Below are 22,211 nucleotides of genomic sequence, written 5' to 3' on the forward strand. Positions count from 1 at the left end.
ATTATTTTTTAAAAAAAAAGTAATTATTTTTGCTAACAATTGGTCTTTTGAATGGATTCACAGAAGTTCATCATTATATTTGAGCCTTATGATATAACAACAATTTTGAACAATTTCTAGGCTACAGTATCCTTTATTTTCTACTGTAATCCATAAGAAAAAGTAGCTGTTTTAAATGCCTCAGAAAAAGTTCTTGTGGAAATAGAACCTTTGTATTAATGATGTTACATGGTTATACAATTGAGTGACAAAACTTGTTTTTATCAAGGACTATTTAGAAGACTACAACTTAACAACACCCAAAGAAATGAAACTTATATTTTTTATGGATGCTCTGGAACACATAACTCGTCTGGCACGAATTTTAAGAGCAGAAAGAGGAAATGGACTGCTGGTGGGTGTAGGAGGAATGGGTAAGCAAAGCTTGACCCGACTTGCGGCACATCTCTGTGGATACAAGTAAGTTTTCAAAAGCTTTTCTTATGATTTTTTTCTTTATTGGATGCACATGGCTCATTAACAGGTACACAGGTACATAACTATCAAAACTGCTATATTCTATAAACGACAGTGAATCAAAATTTCCCCCCTCTTTTTTAGCAGCAATACTCCAACAAAATATTGCTGTTATTGCAGGGGCAGCTCAAGAAGTATTTCTGTTACAACAAAGCAACAGAGATTCTTACTCTTGATAAACAATGCCCCCTCACAAATTTCGGTATATGTTTATCAAGTCCATTGTATTCTAGTTAATCATAATTTTGAAATTTCCTCTTAGTCACCATAAGCCATTATGAGACAGATACTGCAATGTTAGTGAAAATTACTATATCAAGACAGACATATTTCACTGATATGAACGTTATATTATAGATTTTGTACCTTGTTGTGCCCAAGTGGTTAGTAATACACAACTGTAAAAGATCATTTACTTTTATAATACATATGATGTACAGGCCTAACTTGCAATCAGGGCCTCTGACTGTTGCACTGAATCAAAGAGGGCTTGGATACATTCCTGTAGAATCTCCTGCCTTACAGTTTGTTTGTAAGTACATAGAGAATTTGCTGTCATCATTAGAAGAGCATGATGCACAAATAGGTCAATAGGTAAATACCTAGATGATGTCCTGCAAAACTTTGGCATACAGTGTTGGCTGAAGGAGAGACAGTACATTCCCAGCCAAAACCTTCCTTATGTTACCAGTGCGGTCAAGAGTACATCTTATATCCAGTAGTATGGCAAACATCACATTTTTGCACCTTTATGTTATGTCTCTCAGAACCACAGGATGCCAGGTAACAGTTGGTATGATGGAACTGAACTCACATGTAACCATTACTCTAGGAAAGGTTGAAATGTTATTTGTCCCAAAACACTATGTTCTGCAGGAGAGAATCTGAGCAATAGCATTCAGGTCCCCGTTGTAGTCTGAGGCCAGTGCATTTCCTGTCAATGGAAGCTGGTCCAACAGCATGGATGCTACCACTCCATCTCGCACAAGATGGTGCCAGAACATCAGTTTTGATTGATCAATACTCATTGCTATACTCCAGTATTCAGAAAACATCCTACATGAGGTGGCACACATGCTAAGATACTCACACTCAGGTGGACAGTAGTTCAAATATCCATCCAGACATCCAGATAAAAATGATTCTGTGGTTTCCACAAAATGTTTAAAGAAATGCTAGGATAGTTCCTTTGAAAAAAATCACAGATTATTTCCTTCACTATTCTTACCCAATCTCTAACGTTTCCAACTTAAAGTGTGAGTTAGAATCTGGGTTATTTCAGGTTATTTCCCCAAACCCCCTTTCACTTCTTTACAAGGTTACCTACTTGGAATTTTCAGCCACTCTTCTTTACTGGAAACCATCTTGACTTCTTCTCCGAATAATGCTAGCTACAGGAATTTTTTGACACTTTCTACTTATAAAATAAGTAGACATACTGCTGTTCATCGATTAACGATGTATTTGACTTTCATACACAGTAAAACTCTCACTTTCAATGTGAATATATAACTTCTAGTAAGTCTCTCACACAGTCAAATGTCAGAAACAAATTGAATTACAGTTAAAAGAAAGTTGGCTTTGATACCATAACTTTTCTTAACATAAATCAGAAATCTAGCCTATAGCAAGGTTATGTCAAGAGTTTTCAAGAGCTCTTTTTCAACTGTCTTTGTTTTAATAACAATAGTCAATGACCCAATAAGCACAGAGCTGTATATAAAGTCCTTGGTTCTTCCTTACACACTGACTAAAACATCTATGGATTGTGCGACAGGTACTTGTCGGTGTCAGTTGTCTGCCATGTCTGCTTTCTTTCCGCAACTGATTTTAAACCTGCACACAGAAACATGTGACACGCAGTAGGTAGGATTCTACCATCCCACACTCATATCCAGAATATCATGTGTTTGAGATGGTAGAAGGCTGAGTGGTTCTAGAATTTACACAGAAATTCTCAAATCACTACATATCCCCCCCCCCCCCCCCCCCCCCCCCCGCCCCCCTCAGATCAAACACGTGATATTTTATACATAATCATTATGCAAATAATATCACTCATAATAACATTTCATATTCTAACAGTATACATTTCTTACATATGTTTATATACGTATCTTTCCTTTCAATAACAATTCTCTGTCCTCTCTTCAACAATGTCTCGCTTATTGTTTCTCTATTCTTTTCCTATATTACTCTGTTATTAAGACTTGAGCATTTACTCATGCATTAAGTCAGCTTTACTAATATTTAGGAATTATGAGGACTCTTCTTTTTTTTCCACTCTACAATCGTAAACTTCAGGTGTTTATGACATATGAGTACTCTATTTTCTATTCTTATCCTTTGTACTACCTTTTTCCTAGTATATACTATTTTCGTTAATTGTAACTTTGAGGAACTCTGGATGAAAGAAAGTGTTCTTTTGACACTCATTCATTCACACTTCCCAGAATAATGTCTATAAAATTTGTGACTTTTGTCATGTTACTGTCCCCTTCTATTAGGACCAGCACCTATTCCTTGCTTGTGGGTTGGCCTTATGAGAACACTTCCTCTTTTCATTCTGGTGAGTTACACCTGCCCTTTATACTTAGTGAATGCCGGGTACGCCCCTCTTATCATTTCTGAGTAGGCCTCATGGTTCATTACCCTAGTATACATTTCTATGTATACTATAATTAAGTATCTTCTGGCAAAGATATAAATCTATCTTAAACTTTGCATTCATTCTTTAATATATCATTTACACCCTAGAGTCCTCCTCTACTTATCAACTTCTATATATGGGCACATATTTCCATATGTACACACATTTTCCCCTACAACACCTGGCGGTCCTCACATCATGACGGGCCTTGTCTTGTATATCAGTTTGATGTGTTACTTGATCCACAATATCGATTTTGGTGATAATTGTGCTTTATCTGTTAATCACGGACACTTACACTCAGTTGTTTGTTGGTCAAAGTTTAAGATGACTTTAAACTCCAACAACCAATCTAAACCAAACAGTACATCTCTATTAATATTCTCTACTATTAATAGCATTTGATGAAATAATGTATGTCCAATACTACTGTTCACTTGAGTTTCGTATTTTACAAGTTTACTTTTTGTTCCTGTTATCCTGATTATGTATACTCCAGTCACTGGCAATAACGGTAAGTGCTGTTTATTCTGTATCGAGTTAAAAAATGCATTTGAGATGAGTGATACCTCACTTCTCGAATCTATAAATATTTTAACCTCAGAAGTTTCCATTGTCCCTGCTATTATAGGTTGTGGGTTATTAGTAGCTAAGCTTGGTTCTTCAAGCAGCAACCATTCGTTTGTAGGTATTTTGTGTGTAAAGTTAACATACTTATATCGAATAAGGGTTTCTAATGTATCTCCACAACCTGGGTCCCGGCCCTGGATCCAGGTCGAACAGTGTTTTCCTCATTACTCGTAAGTATGGGTTGGTTACCAAAATGAGATACTACATTCCCATTCTGTGTTTTATAGTTACTCGGTACAAATTCTTGAGATGCTGCTGGATCTAAATTTGAAAGTGGGTGTTTCTTTTGATAATTGTCGTTACAACTTTTCTTACTATACTGGTGTACTTTCGCTAAGTTTGCCTCACACTTTTTTAAATTATTTCCGCTATTTCTTTTATAGTTCGAACTTTCACTTTGGTGTAAGTTTTGTTGTGGTCCTTATTTATTGCATCAAGTGTGTCAACAAAAGACAGCAACTCTTCTATCATTTTCCAATCACTACACAAGATGTCTTTTCTCGCATAGATCGGCAATCATCTAATTAGAATATATACTAATCCTTCTTCTTCCCTTGGCTTATCTAAATACTTTGCTTGTGTTAAATGCCAATCAAAATATTTCCTTATAGTATCCCAAGTATTATTATAATATTTTCGGTACCATAGGTGTGATATTAACTTTTCTTGAGCACTGGCAGACTAGTACTTCTCTTTAAATTTCTTTTGAAAGTCTCCCCAGGAGGAAAAATTTTCAATATTTACTGTTCCCCATTCTGAGGCTTCCCATAGAAGGTACCTCAAAGCAAATTCAATCTTCTTGGAAGCTTCTTAATTTTTTGGTAAAGCTTGGCTAAATCTCTTTTAAGAAATGGGTCAGATGTACATCTCCATCTGGCTTAAATGTAGAGATTTGTCTAGATAATCCTGAATTAGCTCCCCATTGCAAATCAGTCACTGCTTCACTAGTTAATACAACATTAGGTGAAGTTACCCTTTTTTCTACTTTATATTGGATAAGCTTAAATTCTCTCCACAGGTCATCCATACCCTTCCCGGTATCACTAAGTTGGGAGGAAGGAATAGGCAATATGTTTCTGGGTGTTATTCTCTTGGTAACCTTTCGATCTATAATTTCTCCAAATTGCTCCTCCAAACTAATTATATATATAAAATCAGAGTGAGCTATTTTTTTCATTGAAATTTCTTTCTACATTATCTGCCCGTTTATTGACACCTATAATTTGCGACTGAATGACTGCCATTAATTCATTCTGCTTAGCTACACCCTCTTTCAAATTATTCAACCCCTGCCTTACATCATTATACTTAACATTGTACATGTTTTCAAAAGATCCTAAATTTTCAGTGAGTTCAGATTCTACATTATACATTTGCTCTCAATGTTAAGTTCTTTTCGATAAATGTGAAAAGTGTTACTCTGTTTCTGACTAAGGTCAACTCGTTCTTTAAATCTACTTTTAAATTCTCTAGTTTATTGCTTATAGCGTCGAACTCAGTCTTCAAAGCACCCATGTCTTTGCATAGATTACTAAATTCTTTGCTTTGAGAGTCGACTTTAGCATTCAACAAACCTAAATTTGTCGTTTGAATATTTAGAGTTTGACTGAGCATTTAAAGCTTCACTCTAGGTATTTAATTGAGAATTTACTAAGTCTAGTTCTTTACTTAGAGTCACACTCTGAGCATTTAATTGAGAATCTAATTTGTTTAACTTAAGACTCTGAGCTTTGGTTAAATTTAGCAACTCAGCCCAGTCAGGCACTTCTTTGCTAATTTTCATAGCCATAGCTGGGTCTTGAGTTTCCCCAACCTGTTGTATATTTTCCATATTTTATATGCCTTAGCTCTTTTAAGAATTTAAAACTGACTTTAAATATGATAATTACCCAATAAAAGTTCACTCAACAGTACCTTCTACAACTTGGTACTAAAGTTATCAAATTTTGTTTTATGCGTAGAATTCATGTTGCGTAGGTGAGCAGATGTGGAGGCAGGTCAGCACTGGTGAACAGCAGCTGGTACTGGCGGCGTTGGATGTAGGTTGGTTTTTGCGTCTGCATCCCCGCGATGTGTGTGAGAGCTGTATACTCCCTGCACTGGATCTTCCTGGTTGAAGTGTTCTATGCATACTTCTTCTTAGACAAATATGTCAAAATCTTCTTTGCTGTTTTTATCATTGTGAATTTACCATTTCTTCCCCATTTTTCCATTAAAATTTTGCTCTATTGGATATTTGAGTGTATTCCAATTTCTCAGAGTTATTCCTTTGTCTTATTATGTTTGGTTGCTATAGCAACACAAAACAGCTTCTTTTCTCATTTTTGACTTAAAATTACTGTTTTCTCGGTCCTATCACACAAGTCACCACGTTCAGATATCCGACTTAAAGTGTGAGTGTGAATCTGGGTTATTTTGGTTTATTCCCCCAAACCACCTTCCTCTTCTTTACTGGATAGCCAGCTGCTGGAAACCCTCTTGACTTCTTCTACATCTACACATCTACATCTATACTCCGCGAGCCACCTTACGGTGTGTGGCGGAGGGTACTTATTGTACCACTATCTGATCCCCCCTTCCTTGTTCCATTCACGAATTGTGCGTGGGAAGAACGACTGCTTGTAAGTCTCCGTATTTGCTCTAATTTCTCGGATCTTTTCGTTGTGATCATTACGCGAGATATATGTGGGCGGTAGTAATACGTTGCCCATCTCTTCCCGGAATGTGCTCTCTCGTAATTTCGATAATAAACCTCTCCGTATTGCGTAACGCCTTTCTTGAAGTGTCCGCCACTGGAGCTTGTTCAGCATCTCCGTAATGCTCTCGCGCTGACTAAATGTCCCCATGACGAATCGCGCTGCTTTTCGCTGGATCATGTCTATCTCTTCTATTAATCCAACCTGGTAAGGGTCCCATACTGATGAGCAATACTCAAGAATCGGACGAACAAGCGTTTTGTAAGCTACTTCTTTCGTCGATGAGTCACATTTTCTTAGAATTCTTCCTATGAATCTCAACCTGGCGCCTGCTTTTCCCACTATTTGTTTTATGTGATCATTCCACTTCAGATCGCTCCGGATAGTAACTCCTAAGTATTTTACGGTCGTTACCGCTTCCAATGATTTACCACCTATGGTATAATCGTACTGGAATGGATTTCTGCCCCTATGTATGCGCATTATATTACATTTATTTACGTTTAGGGAAAGCTGCCAGCTGTCGCACCATGCATTAATCCTCTGCAGGTCTTCCTGGAGTACGTACGAGTCTTCTGATGTTGCTACTTTCTTGTAGACAACCGTGTCATCTGCAAATAGCCTCACGGAGCTACCGATGTTGTCAACTAAGTCATTTATGTATATTGTAAACAATAAAGGTCCTATCACGCTTCCTTGCGGTACTCCCGAAATTACCTCTACATCTGCAGATTTTGAACCGTTAAGAATGACATGTTGTGTTCTTTCTTCTAGGAAATCCTGAATCCAATCACAAACCTGGTCCGATATTCCATAAGCTCGTATTTTTTTCACTAAACGTAAGTGCGGAACCGTATCAAATGCCTTCCTGAAGTCCAGGAATACGGCATCAATCTGCTCGCCAGTGTCTACGGCACTGTGAATTTCTTGGGCAAATAGGGCGAGCTGAGTTTCACATGATCTCTGTTTGCGGAATCCATGTTGGTTATGATGAAGGAGATTTGTATTATCTAAGAACGTCATAATACGAGAACACAAAACATGTTCCATTATTCTACAACAGATTGACGTAAGCGAAATAGGCCTATAATTATTTGCATCTGATTTATGACCCTTCTTGAAAATGGGAACGACCTGCGCTTTCTTCCGTCGAATAATGCTAGGTACAGGAATTTTTAGACTCTTTCTACTTATGAAATAAGTAGACATACAAACTTTGCTTTTTGTCAGTTAACAATGTATTTGACTTCCATACACAATAAAACTCTCGCTTTCAACATAAATATATAACTTCCGGTAAGTCCCTCGTACAGTCAAACATCAGAAACAAATTAAATTACAGTTCAAAGAAAGTTGGATTTGATACCATAACTTTTCTTAACATAAATCTGAAAATAAGTCTTGCCTATAGCAAAGTTACATCAAGAGTTTTCAAGAGTTCTTTTTCAACTCTCTTTGTTTCAATAACAGTAGTTAGTGACCCAATAAGCACAGAGCTGCATGTAGACACCATGGTTCTTCCTTACACCCTGACTAAAACGTCTATGGATTGCCCGACAAGTACTTGTCAGCCGTATCTGCTTTCTTCCTGTGACTGATTTTAAACCTGCACACAGAAACATGTGATGTGCAGTAGGTAGGATTCTACCATCCCACACTCATATCCAGAATATCGTGTGTTCGAGACTACAAATCCAAACTTTTGCTCCATCTATGTTGACCTCTTCATTAGTGACATTAAATTCTAGTTGCCCTTCCTTTCTTTCAGCTAACATTGTGTACATTTCATTATTGCCATGGAGGCACATCGGCTCTTATCCCATACTATCACTAAATTGCACGCTTAAGTATTTGTTTTTCATCCTTATAATGCTCTTCTAGTCAGTGTTTCAACACAAGTATCACTGTTGGAAAGGCGTGATGTGAAGAAATATGCAGTCTCTTTCATTTGTTTTAAACAGTAAATATTCTGCGCAGTGACAGGCAATATCTAAGTACTAAATGAAACTGGTTTCAGAAAATAACTTACACACTAGAAAAGAGGGGAATATACCATGAAGGAATTACCTCAGTAGGACAGAAATAAATAGATGTGATGTACATTTACAGACAAACAAATGATTACAATTTCAGAAAAATAGCATGATTTATTCAAGAGAAAGAGCTTGACAAATACAGCAAGGCAATAACACATTGGTCCATCACTGAACCTTATGGAAGCATTTATTTGGCTTGAAATTGATAGAATTGTTAGATGTTGTCCTGAAGGATACCATGCCAAATTCTGTCCAACTGGCATATTAGACCATCAAAATCCCAAGATGGTTGTTGGACCCTGTCCATAATGCTCCAAAAACTCTCTATTGAGGAGAGATCTGGCAGCCTTGCCAGCCAAGGTAGTGTTTGGCAAGCACAAGACAAGCAGTAAAAACACTCAACATGTGTGGGCAGCCATTATCTTGCTCAAACAGGCCCAGAAAGGCTTGCCAGGAAGGCCAACAATGCAAGGCATAGAATATCATCCACATGCCACTGGGCTGTAAGGGTGCCGCTTATGAAAACCAAAGGGGTTCTATGAAATGAAATGGTATGCCAGATCATCATTCCTGGTTGTTGCACCATATGGTGAGTGACAGTCAAGTTGTGTCTCACCGCTGTCCAAGGCATCTCTACATCTTTGCTGGCCATCAGAGCTCAGTTCAAAGTGGTACAGAAGAATCCTGTCTTGGCTTTCTGATGAGCTAATATACCAGTTGAACAAAATGTTGCATGATATCCCTCAGGATAAACCAAACAACACTATCAGTCAATGCCAAGCCAAATAATGGCTTGTATAAACATCAGAGGTGGACCAAAGTCTTACTGACTTGCTCAATAAAAAATCCAGGTTTTCTAAAATTTTGATCATTTCTTTATGTGTACATGTTCCTTACATCTACTGATTTCTGTCACATAGTGTGTTGTTATTTTTCTTTTCTTTTTTACTTTTTAAGAACATTGATTCCACCCAAAAATTTGACTAAATCGTGTAATAGTTACTGTCAGCTGTGCATATATTTTTTTTCATTTGTGTCAGTTTTGTAGGTTCCGGAATCCTGGGGGGAGGGATCTCATAGAATCACAGCCTGGCATATGCTTCTCCTACTATTTTTTATATGTGATCATTCCACTTGGAGAAATTTTATGGTAATTACTGTTTCCAGTCATTCATCACTGATATTATAGTCATAACAAACAGTAATGGATCTCTTCACCTATTTATGGAACAATAGTTTACATTTGTTTAAATTGGGGTCAACTGCCAGTCCCTGAACCAGTTGTTGATCCTCCACATGTTTTTCTTCATTTTGCTACAGCTTTTTGGCATTGCAACCTTCCTACAACAATAATAATATGTTGAGTTCTGTATTTAAGCAAGTCATAAATCCAATCACAAATTTGGTCCAGTACTCAGTAATCCTGTGTTTTGTTCTCTAAATATCAGTGGAGAACTGTATCAAGCATGGGCATCTTTGTCTACAGCACTCTGAATCTCATAGATGAACAGAGTGGGATTAGTTTTGCAAGGTCTCTATTTGCTGATTCCATGTTGATTTTTATAGAGGAATACAGTTCTGAAAGTTAGGATAGTGTCTTCACTTCACTTGTATATGCATCCATGGGCAGAATTCAACATTTTTCCTCCTTCTACGAACCATGGACCTTGCTGTTGGTGGGGAGGCTTGCATGCCTCAGCGATACAGATAGCTGTACCATAGGTGCAACCACAACGGAGGGGTATCTGTTGCATTAACCAAAACGGCCTTGCTGTGATGATACTGCGAATGGCTGAAAGCAAGGGGAAACTACAGCCATAATTTTTCTCAAGGTCTTGCAGCTTTACTGTATGGTTAAATGATGATAGTGTCCTCTTGGGTAAAATATTCTGGAGGTAAAATAGTCCCCCATTCGGACAACCAGGTGGGGGACTACTCAGGAAGACGTTGTTATCAGGAGAAATAAAACTGGCATTCTATGGATTGGAGTGTGGAATGTCAGATCCCTTACTTGGTTAGGTGGATTAGAAAATTTAAAAAGGGAAATGGTTAGGTTAAAGTTAGATACAGTGGGAATTAGTGAAGTTCAATGGCAGGAGGAACAAGACTTCTGGTCGGGTGTATACTGGGTTATAAATACAAAATCAAATAGGGGTAATGCAGGAGTAGGTTTAGTAATGAATAAAAAAATAGGAGTGCGAGTAAGCTACTATGGACAGCATAGTGAATGCATTATTGTAGCAAAGGTAGACAGAAAGCCCATGCCTACCACAGTAGTACAAGTTTATATGCCAACTAGCTCAGCAGACGACGGAGAGATTGAAGAAATGTGATAATCATATAAAAGAAATTATTTAGGTAGTGAAGGGAGATGAAAATTTAATAGTAATGGGGGACTGGAATTCTGTAGTAGAATAGGAAGAGAAGGAAAAGTTGTAGGTGAATATGGAATGGGGGTAAGGAATGGAAGAGGAAGCCGCCTGGTAGAATTTTGCACAGAGCATAACTTAATCATAGCTAACACTTGGTTTAAGAATCATGAAAGAAGGTTGTATACATGGAAGAGGCCTGGAGATGCTGGGAGGCTTCAGGTAGACTATATAATGGTAACACAGAGATTTAGGAACCAAGTTGTAAATTGTAAGACATTTCCAGGGCAGATGTGGACTCTGACCACAATCTATTGGTTATGAACTGTAGATTAAAACTGAAGAAACATCGAAAAGGTGGGAATTTCAGGAGGTGGGATCTGGATAAACTGAAAGAACCAGAGGTTGTAATGAGTTTCAGAGAGAGCATTAGGGAATGATTGTCAACAAAGGGGGAAAGAAATACAGTGGAAGAAGAATGGGTAGCTTTGAGAGGTAAAATAGTGACGGCAGCAGAGGATCAAGTAGGTAGAAAGAGGAAGGCTAGTAGAAATCCTTAGGTAACAGAAGATATGTTGAACTTAACTGATGAAAGGAGAAAATGAAGTAGGCCAAAAAGGAATACAAACGTCTCAAAAATGAGATCGATAGGAAGTGCAAAATGACTAAGCAGAGGTGGCTAGAGGACAAATGTAAGGATGTAGAGGCATATATTACTAGGGGCACTAGGGTTAAGATAGATACTGCCTACAGGAAAATTAGAGAGACCTCTGGAGAAAAGAGGACCTCTTGTATTGAATGTCAAGAGCGCAGATAGAGAATTAGTTCTAAGCAAAGAAGGGAAAGCAAAAATGTGGAAGGTGTATGTAGAGTGTCTATACAATGGTGATATATTTGAGGGTTATTTTATGGAAATGGAAGAGGATGTAGACGAAGATGAAATGGGAGTATATATGATACTGCTTGGAGAATTTGACAGAGCATGGAAAGACCTAAGTCAAAACAAGGCCCCCGGCATAGACAACATTCCATTAGAACTACTGATAGCCTTGGGAGAGCCACTGGTGTCAAAACTCTACCATCTGATGAGCAAAATGTACGAGACAGGCAGAATACCCTCGGACTTCAAGAAGAATATATTTATTGCAATCCCAAACAACGCAGGTGCTGGCAGGTGTGAAAATTACCAAACTATCAGTTTAATAAGTCACGGCTGCAAAATACTAACAGGAGTTCATTACAGACAAATGGAGAAACTGGTAGAAGTTGACCTCAGGGAGGATCAGTTTGGATTTCATAGACATGGTGGAACACATGAGGCAATACTGACACTACGAATTATCTTAGAAGATAGATTAAGGAAGGGCAAATCTATGTTTCTAGCATTTGTAGACTTAAAGAAGGCTTTTGACAATGTTGACTGGAATAGTCTCTTTCAAATTCTGAAGGTGGCATGGGTCAAATACGGGGTGCGAAGGTTTATTTACAATCTGTACAGAAACCAGATGGCAGTTGTAGGAGTTGAGTGGTACGAAAGGGAAGCAGTGGTTGAGAAGGGAGTGAGACAGGGTTGTAGCCTTTCCTCGATATTATTCAATCAGTATATTGAGCAAGAAGTAAAGGGGAAAAGAAAATTGTAGTAGGAATTAAAATCCATGGAGGAGAAAGAAGGTTTGGCGATGACATTGTAATTGTGTCAGAGACAGCAGAGGACCTGGAAGAGCAGTTGAATGGAATGGACATTGTCTTGAAAGGAGGGTATAAGATGAACATCAACAAAACCAAAATGAAGATAATGGAATGTAGTCGAAATGTATCAGGTGATGCTGAGGGAATTAGATTAGGAAGTGAGACACATTAAAGTAGAAGATGATTTTTGCTATTTGGCGCGTAAAATAACTAAAGATGATTGAAGTAGAGAGGATATAATGTGTAGACTGGCTATGGCAAGGAAAGCGTTTCAGAAGAAGAAAATTTTATTATCATCGAGTATTGACTTAACTGTCAGAAAGTCTTTTCTGAAAGTATTTGTATGGAGTGTAGCCATCTATGGAAGTGGGTGATAACTAGTTTAGACAAAAAGAGAATAGAAGCTTTTGAAATGTGGTGCTACAGAAGAATGCTGAAGATCAGATTGGTAGATCACGTAACTAATGAGGAGATACTGAATAGAATTGGGGAGAAGAGGAATTTGTGGCAAAACTTGACCAGAAGAAGGGATCGGTTGGTAGGACGTGTTCTGAGGCATCAAGGATCACCAATTTAGTATTGGAGGACAGCATGGGTGGTAAAAATCATAGAGGGAGACCGAGAGATGAATACACTAAGCATATTCAGAAGGATGTAGGTTGCAGTAGTCACTTGGAGATGAAGAAGCATCTGCAGTATAGAGTAGCATGGAGGGCTGCGTCAGACCAGTCTCTAGACTGAAGACCACAACAAGAACACCCCCAGAAGGTAAGTACTGGCCAGATGTTCTGTATCATAATTTATTATTAATCAGTTATTGCTTGCAGAATGTTCTACAGTTCTTTGAATTTAGGTTCATTCAGTCCATTCTTACTGAATGCTACATTTTCCCCAAATTTTAGTATGAAATGTCATCAGAATTTATGGTCCTCATTATATTCTATCTATAAAATCTCATACTGAAAATGCTGTTTTAATATTTTCAGGTGTTTTCAGATTGAGCTGACACGTAACTATGATCACGCATCATTCCATGATGATCTTCGTTTATTATATTTTAATGCAGGTGCATTAAATCAGGACACAGCCTTTCTATTTACAGATTCACAGATTGTGTCAGAGGAATTTCTGGAAGATATCAACAACATTTTGAACTCAGGTAATAAAGGTTAACAGATTTGAATAACAGCTTGTTCTTTTGTGGTTTGACAATTAAAACTAATATATTTATAGCAGACTAAAATTAATGTACTTCCATAGACTTTTGAGGACTGGTGGTTCAAAAATAATTATGTTTTGGATATAACCTAAAAAGAGAGGGTGGTACTCCATTCATCATGTTAAATAACTTGTAGAGAGGACTCAGGTGAGAATGCTCCAGATAAAATGACTGAGACCCACAATTTGTAATAGTATGCTTCATTGCTTGGCAGCAATATATAAAATGCACGTGCATATTACAGATACTCAGAAAAAACTGATTCCAAAGATATTCCTGTGGAAGCACTGTGCCAGTGACCAGAGAGTTTTTCTTATTAGCTGATACCATGGCTGCTGAATGACTATAGAGAAAACCTCCTCTCCGTCCCTTCCATGGTAATGCAGAGCACTCTTCAAGTTGAACTTTTTGTATGTCTACTTGCACTACAACTACATCTCCAAATCAGTGTGAATACTGCACTCCATGTGGTCAGTACAGTTTACCATCACATTCGAGGTATCCTGTAGGGTCCATATAGGCTTGAATTTCTTGACAGTAACAGTCACTGGTTTCCCATTCAGTAAATTGCCAAACATGTTATTTTCCCATCTAATCACTCTGTGTGGGCTTGAGTATGGCTGCTGCAATGCCAGGTGGACAGTATCATATCTTTGCATTACCTATTGCAGTTTTTTAGTGCTTAATGGATGAAGATTTTGCGTGATAGTGTACCTGGGTGGGGAGAGGGGGGAAAACACCTGTGTCTCGAGGTGAGCAATGTGCCACTTCACCTAAATATGAGAAGAGGAAGTTGTTTCTCTGTTGGTAGAATGGATGGCTCTGTGAAGTCTGCCAGTAGATTTAGTGGTTCTCCTTACAGGATTTCCACGGGGAACACCGGAGGTCCTCCTGATACACCAAATGCACCTAAAAGCGCCAGTGACAGGGCTTCTGCCCATTTCCTTTCATGACATATAAGGGCTGTTTTTAGTGTGTGGTACAAGTGCCCCCATTAGTGTATTACTTTGAGGGTGATAAGCTGTGGTTCAGAAGTGCTGAACAAAGCACAAGTGATAGGGTTTGTTAAAAAATGCTAGTTCAAATTGTTTGCCTTGATCATTTTTAATTGCGGCAGAACAGCGAAATTGGGAAATTCATAAACTGTCAAATGCTTTTGATGTGGTCTTTCCAGTAATGGCAGATATTGGTACAGCCTTGACCCAGTGGGTTACCCTTTTGACCGCTGAAATGATATAAAGAAAACCACCAGAGTTATGGAGGCACCTGACAATGTCTGGGTGGATACACTGAAAGAGGGACTGAATAACAGCTGTGATATGGTCGTGCATTTTGTTCTCTTTTAGGTCACTGACAGGAAGCACTTCTTTGTATTTAAGCTTTACAGGTTTTCTTTTATTTTTATTTTTATTTATTTTTATTTTTTATTTTTTATATTTGGCCGCACAAAGTGGTCTGTGACAAGTTTTGTGGTTGTACAGATACAAGGATGGGACAGCCCATGTAGTTTATTGAAGCTGAGTCTCCGCATGTTCAGAAGCACTAGTGGTCAAAAATGAACCTGTGAAAAATCACACAGTACTTGTTTTGGGGAGCCAAGTATAATTTGGTGTTCTATCCATGGCCCAGTTGTGGTGTTCCATAATAGTTTGTGTTATCACAGCCTGGTTGTGATGCTGTGTATCATGTAGTCATGCTTCTGCAGTTTCTCACAGTCAGTATTTACCAAGACTATGTTAATGCTGGAGAGATACTCTGTATTGACATTTTCTGCACAGTGAAGATGTGAAACATCTGGAGTTAATTGCACAGCATAATCTAAATGATGAAAACACCATGGGCAACAGTCTTTTGTGGGATTGTGAATGGATGTGGGTGATTTTTCCATGTGGGTGACTGTAGTGGCGTGGGAATAGGGGAAGTAAATGAGACTCATCAGTGGTTTTGTAGGATTTGTAGTAGAGATAGGAAGATACTGGAACAGGAGGGGAAAATTGCTGCCCTTCAGGCTGAATTAGACAAGGCCAGGGGAGATCTTGACAGGTTAAGGAGGGAGAAGGGTAAAGAGAGGTGGGAAGTGGCAACAGGCAACAGGAGGAACAGGCCTAGAACTTTGTCTGACAGCTTTATGGTGAATGTGGAAAATAGATTTGACCTGTTGCTTCAGTTAGAAGCTGGTGAGCCTCAAGCAGTTGCAGGTGTAGACAGGGCACAACAAACTTTCAGCAGCAGATTGAAAAGTAAGAATGTAGGGAAATCAGAAAAGAGAAAGAAAGTGTTGTTGTTAGGTAGTTCCCATGGAAGAGGTGTTGGCCAACTCTTGCAGGATGAACTAGGATCAGAATACCAGGTCACCAATTTTTTTAAACCTAGTGCTGGTCTGGAGCAGGTGACAGAGGATTTAGGATCACTTTGCAAAGATTTCACTAAGGAAGACACCGTGGTTATAGTGGGTGGGGCAGGTAACAGTATTGACAGAAATCCTGGGTACAGTATAGAGTGTGACCTGGCGAAGATTGCATCAGCATCGAAGCATACTAGTGTTGAGTTTGTATCTGTTCTTGGGCGTCATGACCGACCTCATTTGAACTCTTCTGTCAAGAGAGTTAATTTGGAGCTGGAACGGCTGCTCATGTTGGGTGCGGGGTCACACATTGGTGTGGTTCAAGTTGATTCTCTCAGTAGGTGGGATTATACTAGGCATGGCCTTCACCTCAACAGGAAGGGGAAGGGTAAATTGGCTGGGGAAATAGCAGGAAAGTTAAAGGGGGGAGGCACTGTCATGAGTGGTAAAATACCAGTGGTTATAGGATTCAGAAAAGACCCTTTTTTAGGGTAGGGAGGACAGAAAGAAAGCAAATTTTAAGAGAGGTTAGAACTGAGACAAACCTTCAGTTTGAAAAAGAAATCAAAAAACATAATTCCAGCTTATTACATCAGCATAAACAGCCATTGGTTAAGAATTTTCAACTGTCAGCAGATATTTTAACTCCACCCAATTTTAACTCAGACAATGTGAAATGTCAGCTATCTTTATTGCATCAAAATATTCGAGGACTGAGAAATAAAATTAATGAATTAACTATATGCATAGATGAATTAGAGTCTTCAAACCCAGCTGACATAATCTGCCTCTCTGAACATCATGTGACCACTGGTATAGAACTTTTAAGTGTTACAGGGTTTAGGTTAGCATCTCACTTTTGTAGATCAGAAATGGAGAAAGGAGGAGTTGCCACATTCATCAGGAACTGTCATAAATTTAAGAACATAGACATTCATAAATTTTGCCTAGAACAGCATATGGAAGCATGTGCAACAGAATTAGATTTTCACAAAAAATCTTTCATAATATTAAGTGTATATCGAGCACCTGCAGGTAACTTTAATCTGTTTGTAAACCACCTTGAAGCTGTACTGGCCCATTTAATAACCAAAAACAAAGAAATAGTGGTTGCTGGTGATTTCAATGTAGATTTCCTTAAAGACTCTCCGAATAAGAACTTATTTGAGTTAGTAACACTATCATTCAACTTAATTCCCACAGTAAAGTTCCCCACTAGGATAGCCACTTGCTCACAAACAGCCATTGATAATATCTTTATAGAAAAGTCCAATGAACAAAATTATATTACAAAACCAATAGCCAATGGCCTCTCAGACCATGACATGCAGTTCCTTCTGTTAAATGTTAATACTGAACAGGATATAAAATCTGTTAAATCTGAGCTCAAGAGGGTAATCAGTAAGCCAAAAATTGATTATTTTAGGACACTCCTCAGAGACATTCACTGGACTGATGTTTACAGTGCTCATGGCATGAATGAAAAATATAACATTTTTGCTAATAAAGTGCTTACCTTATTTGAACACTGCTTTCCCCCAAAACTTACCAAGGTTAGAGGAAAATCTACAAAGAAGCCATGGATTACTCGAGGAATAAGGGTATCTTGTAAAACAAAAAGAAAACTGTATCTGTCAATCCGAAACATTTCCAATGTTGATGCTATAGCACATTATAAGAAATACTGCAAAATATTAAAGACTGTAATATGGATGTCAAAGCAAATATATTACAAGGAAAAGATAGTCATATCAGATAACAAAATAAAGACAATATGGGATATAGTGAAGGAGGAGACCGGTAGGACCAGACATGAAGAAGAACAAATAGCATTAAGAGTAAATGATACATTGGTGACAGATGTGTATAGTGTTGCAGAACTTTTTAACAAACATTTTATAACTGTTACTGAAAAGATGGGATTGTCAGGTTCGGTAGATGCTGCTATGGATTACCTTAGACCAGACATTTCAAGTAATTTCCATAATATGAATTTGACCCTCACTACCCCAACAGAAATAATGTCCATCATAAAATCTTTAAAATCAAAAACATCTAGTGGGTATGATGAAATATCAACAAAGTTAATTAAAGAATGTGATTCTGAGCTAAGTAACATATTAAGCTATCTGTGTAACCAGTCGTTTATCAGTGGAATATTTCCTGAATGGCTGAAATATGCTGAAGTTAAGCCACTGTTTAAGAAGGAAGATAAAGAAATAGCATCAAATTTCCGTCCAATTTCACTGTTACCAGCATTCTCAAAAATTTTCGAAAAAGTAATGTACCGTCGTCTTTATAACCATCTTATCTCAAATAACATACTGTCAAAGTCACAGTTTGGATTTCTAAAAGGTTCTGATATTGAGAAGGCTATCTTCACTTACAGTGAAAATGTGCTTAATTCATTAGACAAAAAATTGCAGGCAACTGGTATATTTTGTGATCTATCAAAGGCATTTGACTGTGTAAATCACAATATCCTTTTAAGTAAACTAGAATATTATAGTGTAACAGGAAATGCTGCAAAATGGTTCAAATCTTATATCTCTGGCAGGAAACAAAGGGTGTTATTAGGAAAGAGCTTGATACATGTCTATCAGGCATCATCCAACTGGGAACTAATTACATGTGGGGTCCCACAAGGTTCCATTTTGGGGCCCTTACTTTTTCTTGTGTATATCAATGACCTTTCATCAGTAACATTACCAGATGCCAAGTTAGTTTTGTTTGCCGATGATACAAACATTGCAATAAATAGCAAATCAAGTGTAGTCTTAGAAAGATCAGCCAATAAAATATTTGTGGACATTAATCACTGGTTCCTAGCCAATTCTTTGTCACTAAACTTTGAAAAAACACACTACATGCAGTTCAGAACTTGTAAGGGGTGTCCCAAGAGTATATGTCTAACATATGATGACAAGAAGATAGAAGAAGTGGACAGTGTTAAATTCTTGGGATTACAGCTTGATAATAAATTCAATTGGGAGGAGCACACCACCGAACTGCTGAAGCGTCTTAACAAATCTCTGTTTGCAATGCGAATTTTGTCAGACGTAGGGGATATAAAAATGAAAAAGCTGGCATACTATGCTTACTTTCATTCCATAATGTCATATGGGATTATTTTTTGGGGTAATTCATCAAGCCAAGCTAAAGTTTTCCGGGCACAAAAACGTGCAGTAAGAATTATATGTGGTGTGAACTCAAGAACGTCCTGCAGAAGCCTGTTTAGGGAACTAGGGATACTAACTACAGCTTCCCAGTATATTTATTCCTTAATGAAATTTGTCATTAAAAATATATCACTTTTTCAAACCAACAGCTCAATTCATGGAATCAATACTAGAAATAAGAATAATCTTCACAAGAATTTAAAGTCACTTAGTCTTGTACAAAAAGGTGTGCATTATTCAGGAACACACATTTTCAATAACTTGCCAGCAGCCATAAAAAGCTTAACAACCAATGAAATTCAGTTTAAGAGAAGCCTAAAGGATTTATTGGTGGCCAACTCCTTCTACTCCATTGATGAATTTCTTAGTAAAACCAACTAATTTGTATATAAGTACAACATAACTTCTGCACAATTTCAGTGCAGTGATGTGTTCATTGAAAATTTGTGTGTGTGTGTAAGTATAATCTGACTTCTGCACCATTTCAGTGCAGTAATGTGTTCATTGTAAATAAGTATTACAGTAGTTGTATTACATGTTTATTACCTTATAAATAAATAAAAAACGTTTTTTATTTTAAATTCAGTGCATTAGTATTTGTAAAATGACTCTTAGTGTTCATTAAAAATGACGATCATTCCACTTGGGACCTGTGGAATGGTACATTAGCTTATTTGTTTTAGTTGTAAATATTTGTCATGTATTGTTGTTTTTCTGACATGTTCCACATCCAGGAGGACCTCCTCATTACGGATCAATTGGAATGAAAGTAAATCTAATCTAATCTAATAAGCCAAAGGCCAATTATCAGTGTAGATGGTTAAAAGTCTGCCCTACACATTGTCTTCGAAGTGCCATACTGATTTGTACACCAACAATGCCTTGTTATAAGCTAACCACTTGTGCTGAGAGTCACCTTTTTTTGAAAACAAGCATAGTGATTGTTGTATTCCTGCTACCGACTATTGGAGAAATGTTCAAGTCACAGAAACACTTGCATCTGAGAGGTAATGCACAGGTTTACAGTGGGTAGTGGGTGTCCCAGTGTCATAGCCTGAGAAAGGCAGTCTTTAATTTGCTCAAATTCATGTTGCATCTGCAGAGTCCATTGAATGTCTTTTGTGCACATCATGTGTTTGCCTACTAATGCCTTTGTCAGTGGTACCTGGAGGGCAGCTGCATGAAGTATGTGTGTGCAATACAAATTTACCTTGGTAAGCAGTCGATGTAACTCTTTTGCCTCAGTGGTTGGATAATGATCTCAGTCCATTGTCTTGTAAGCTGTATACCTTCACTGATGACTGAATGACCAGAAAATGTAACTACTGACTGTCACACTTGACATTTATTGTCATTGTCTAAGGTGCCACATTTATGTAGGGCATTGAAAATTAGTTTGAGGTGCTTCTCGTGCTTGCGATGCGAAGCATAGAAGACAAATATCATCTAAATTGGTGTAACAATGAATCTTTTCCACGTCTGTGCTGTGTTTTTTAGTTTGTATGGCATGTAAAGGTATTCATAAGGTCCAAAAGGAAAGGTAATAGCTGCCTTTGGTATGTCCTCTTGGTTCATGGGAATCTGCAACTAAGCCTTTTTACAGTCCAATGTGCTGAACATGGAGGCACTTACTAAATTATGAGTAAAGTCCTGAATATTTGGAACTCAATAACTGTCCTTGATAGTGCTGGAGTTGAGAGACTGCTTGTCACTGCAAAGTCTATATGCGTCATCCTTCTTAGTCATTAGATGAATGTATGAGGCCCCAGGACTGTTAGACTGAAATGATAATTAAATCGACACCCTAGCTGCAAACAGGCATTGATGTACATCATTGGGGACATGTTAGACTTGGGGGACTGATGACCTTAGCTGTTTAGTCCCCCTTAAACATCCCCACAACCACCACCACCACATGTTAGACTGTTGGACTGCCTGATGATACCAGCTTGTAATAACTCTGGAGCTATTACACACATCTTATGTCAGACTGGTGCACCTGGTAATGTTTTCATTTTATGAGCAGTCCCATTGTGGATAGCACTTTGTCTGAGCTGCACATGTGACTCTGTCAAGGCTGGAGGGCCAAACATGGCAAGTGCACAGACACCTGAAAAGGATGCACACGATTGACGTGTGTCAGTTCTGGTTTGGATGGCACAAGCTGCTACTATGGTCACTGACTGAATGTTGTTGGCTGCCCCTGTTTGCTGACTCATTCATGGTGATAATGTCAGAATGATGGGGTTGTTCTATAGTGAACTGCTCCAAATATGGATGCACAGTCATCACCTCACCCATAGACTCATGAATTTGATCATGTATAGAGTGGTTCTCTTCACATAGGCAAAGTGTTTCTTGTTTGATTTTGAGGTAGTGCTGAGTCAGTTGAATAATGGTAACATTCATCAAATGAAAATAATTTTGGAAGGGTAGACTACCCGAGAAAGTTATGTAAGAATAATTCTATCACTAATGACAACAGTGAACGGTGAGTAATGAATTTAATGACGTTAAAAGAAAAGAAGATACCATTTATTAACTTTAGCCTCTCAACTTGAACATACTTCCCTGATCAATAAAGCAAGTGCTACCATGCTCTTAAATACAAAATGCTGAGATTCTATACAGTTAATTAATTTGCTTTACATTATGCTAATAAATGACCAGTTACAAAGAGTCCCACCAGGAATGAAAGGAAGATATGATTTGCACACTGTGCAATGATAGTACAAAGCCAAACTCCTGGAGTCTAATAGGCATACTGGAACAAATGCCAGAAGTAGTTTTGGGTGTGTGCAAAATTTAATTACAGATAGCTGTTAAGTTACTTAGTTTTTTCAAAACTGGAACAGGTACCGGAAAGAATGTAATTTTGGCTTT

General features: G+C 37.9%; 1 protein-coding gene across 1 annotated transcript in view; it reads left to right on the forward strand.

The window, feature by feature from the left end:
* Positions 1-22,211, forward strand: part of LOC124795954 (dynein axonemal heavy chain 6) — a 1,096,896-nt gene that overhangs the window by 629,055 nt on the left and 445,630 nt on the right. Inside the window, exons 40-41 of the mRNA XM_047260034.1 lie at positions 269-459; positions 13,573-13,745. Coding sequence (XP_047115990.1) covers positions 269-459; positions 13,573-13,745 — 364 coding nt within the window. The remainder of the gene's footprint in view (positions 1-268; positions 460-13,572; positions 13,746-22,211) is intronic.

This window comes from Schistocerca piceifrons, chromosome 4, assembly GCF_021461385.2.
Source record: "Schistocerca piceifrons isolate TAMUIC-IGC-003096 chromosome 4, iqSchPice1.1, whole genome shotgun sequence".
In the NCBI taxonomy this organism is placed as follows: domain Eukaryota; kingdom Metazoa; phylum Arthropoda; class Insecta; order Orthoptera; family Acrididae; genus Schistocerca; species Schistocerca piceifrons.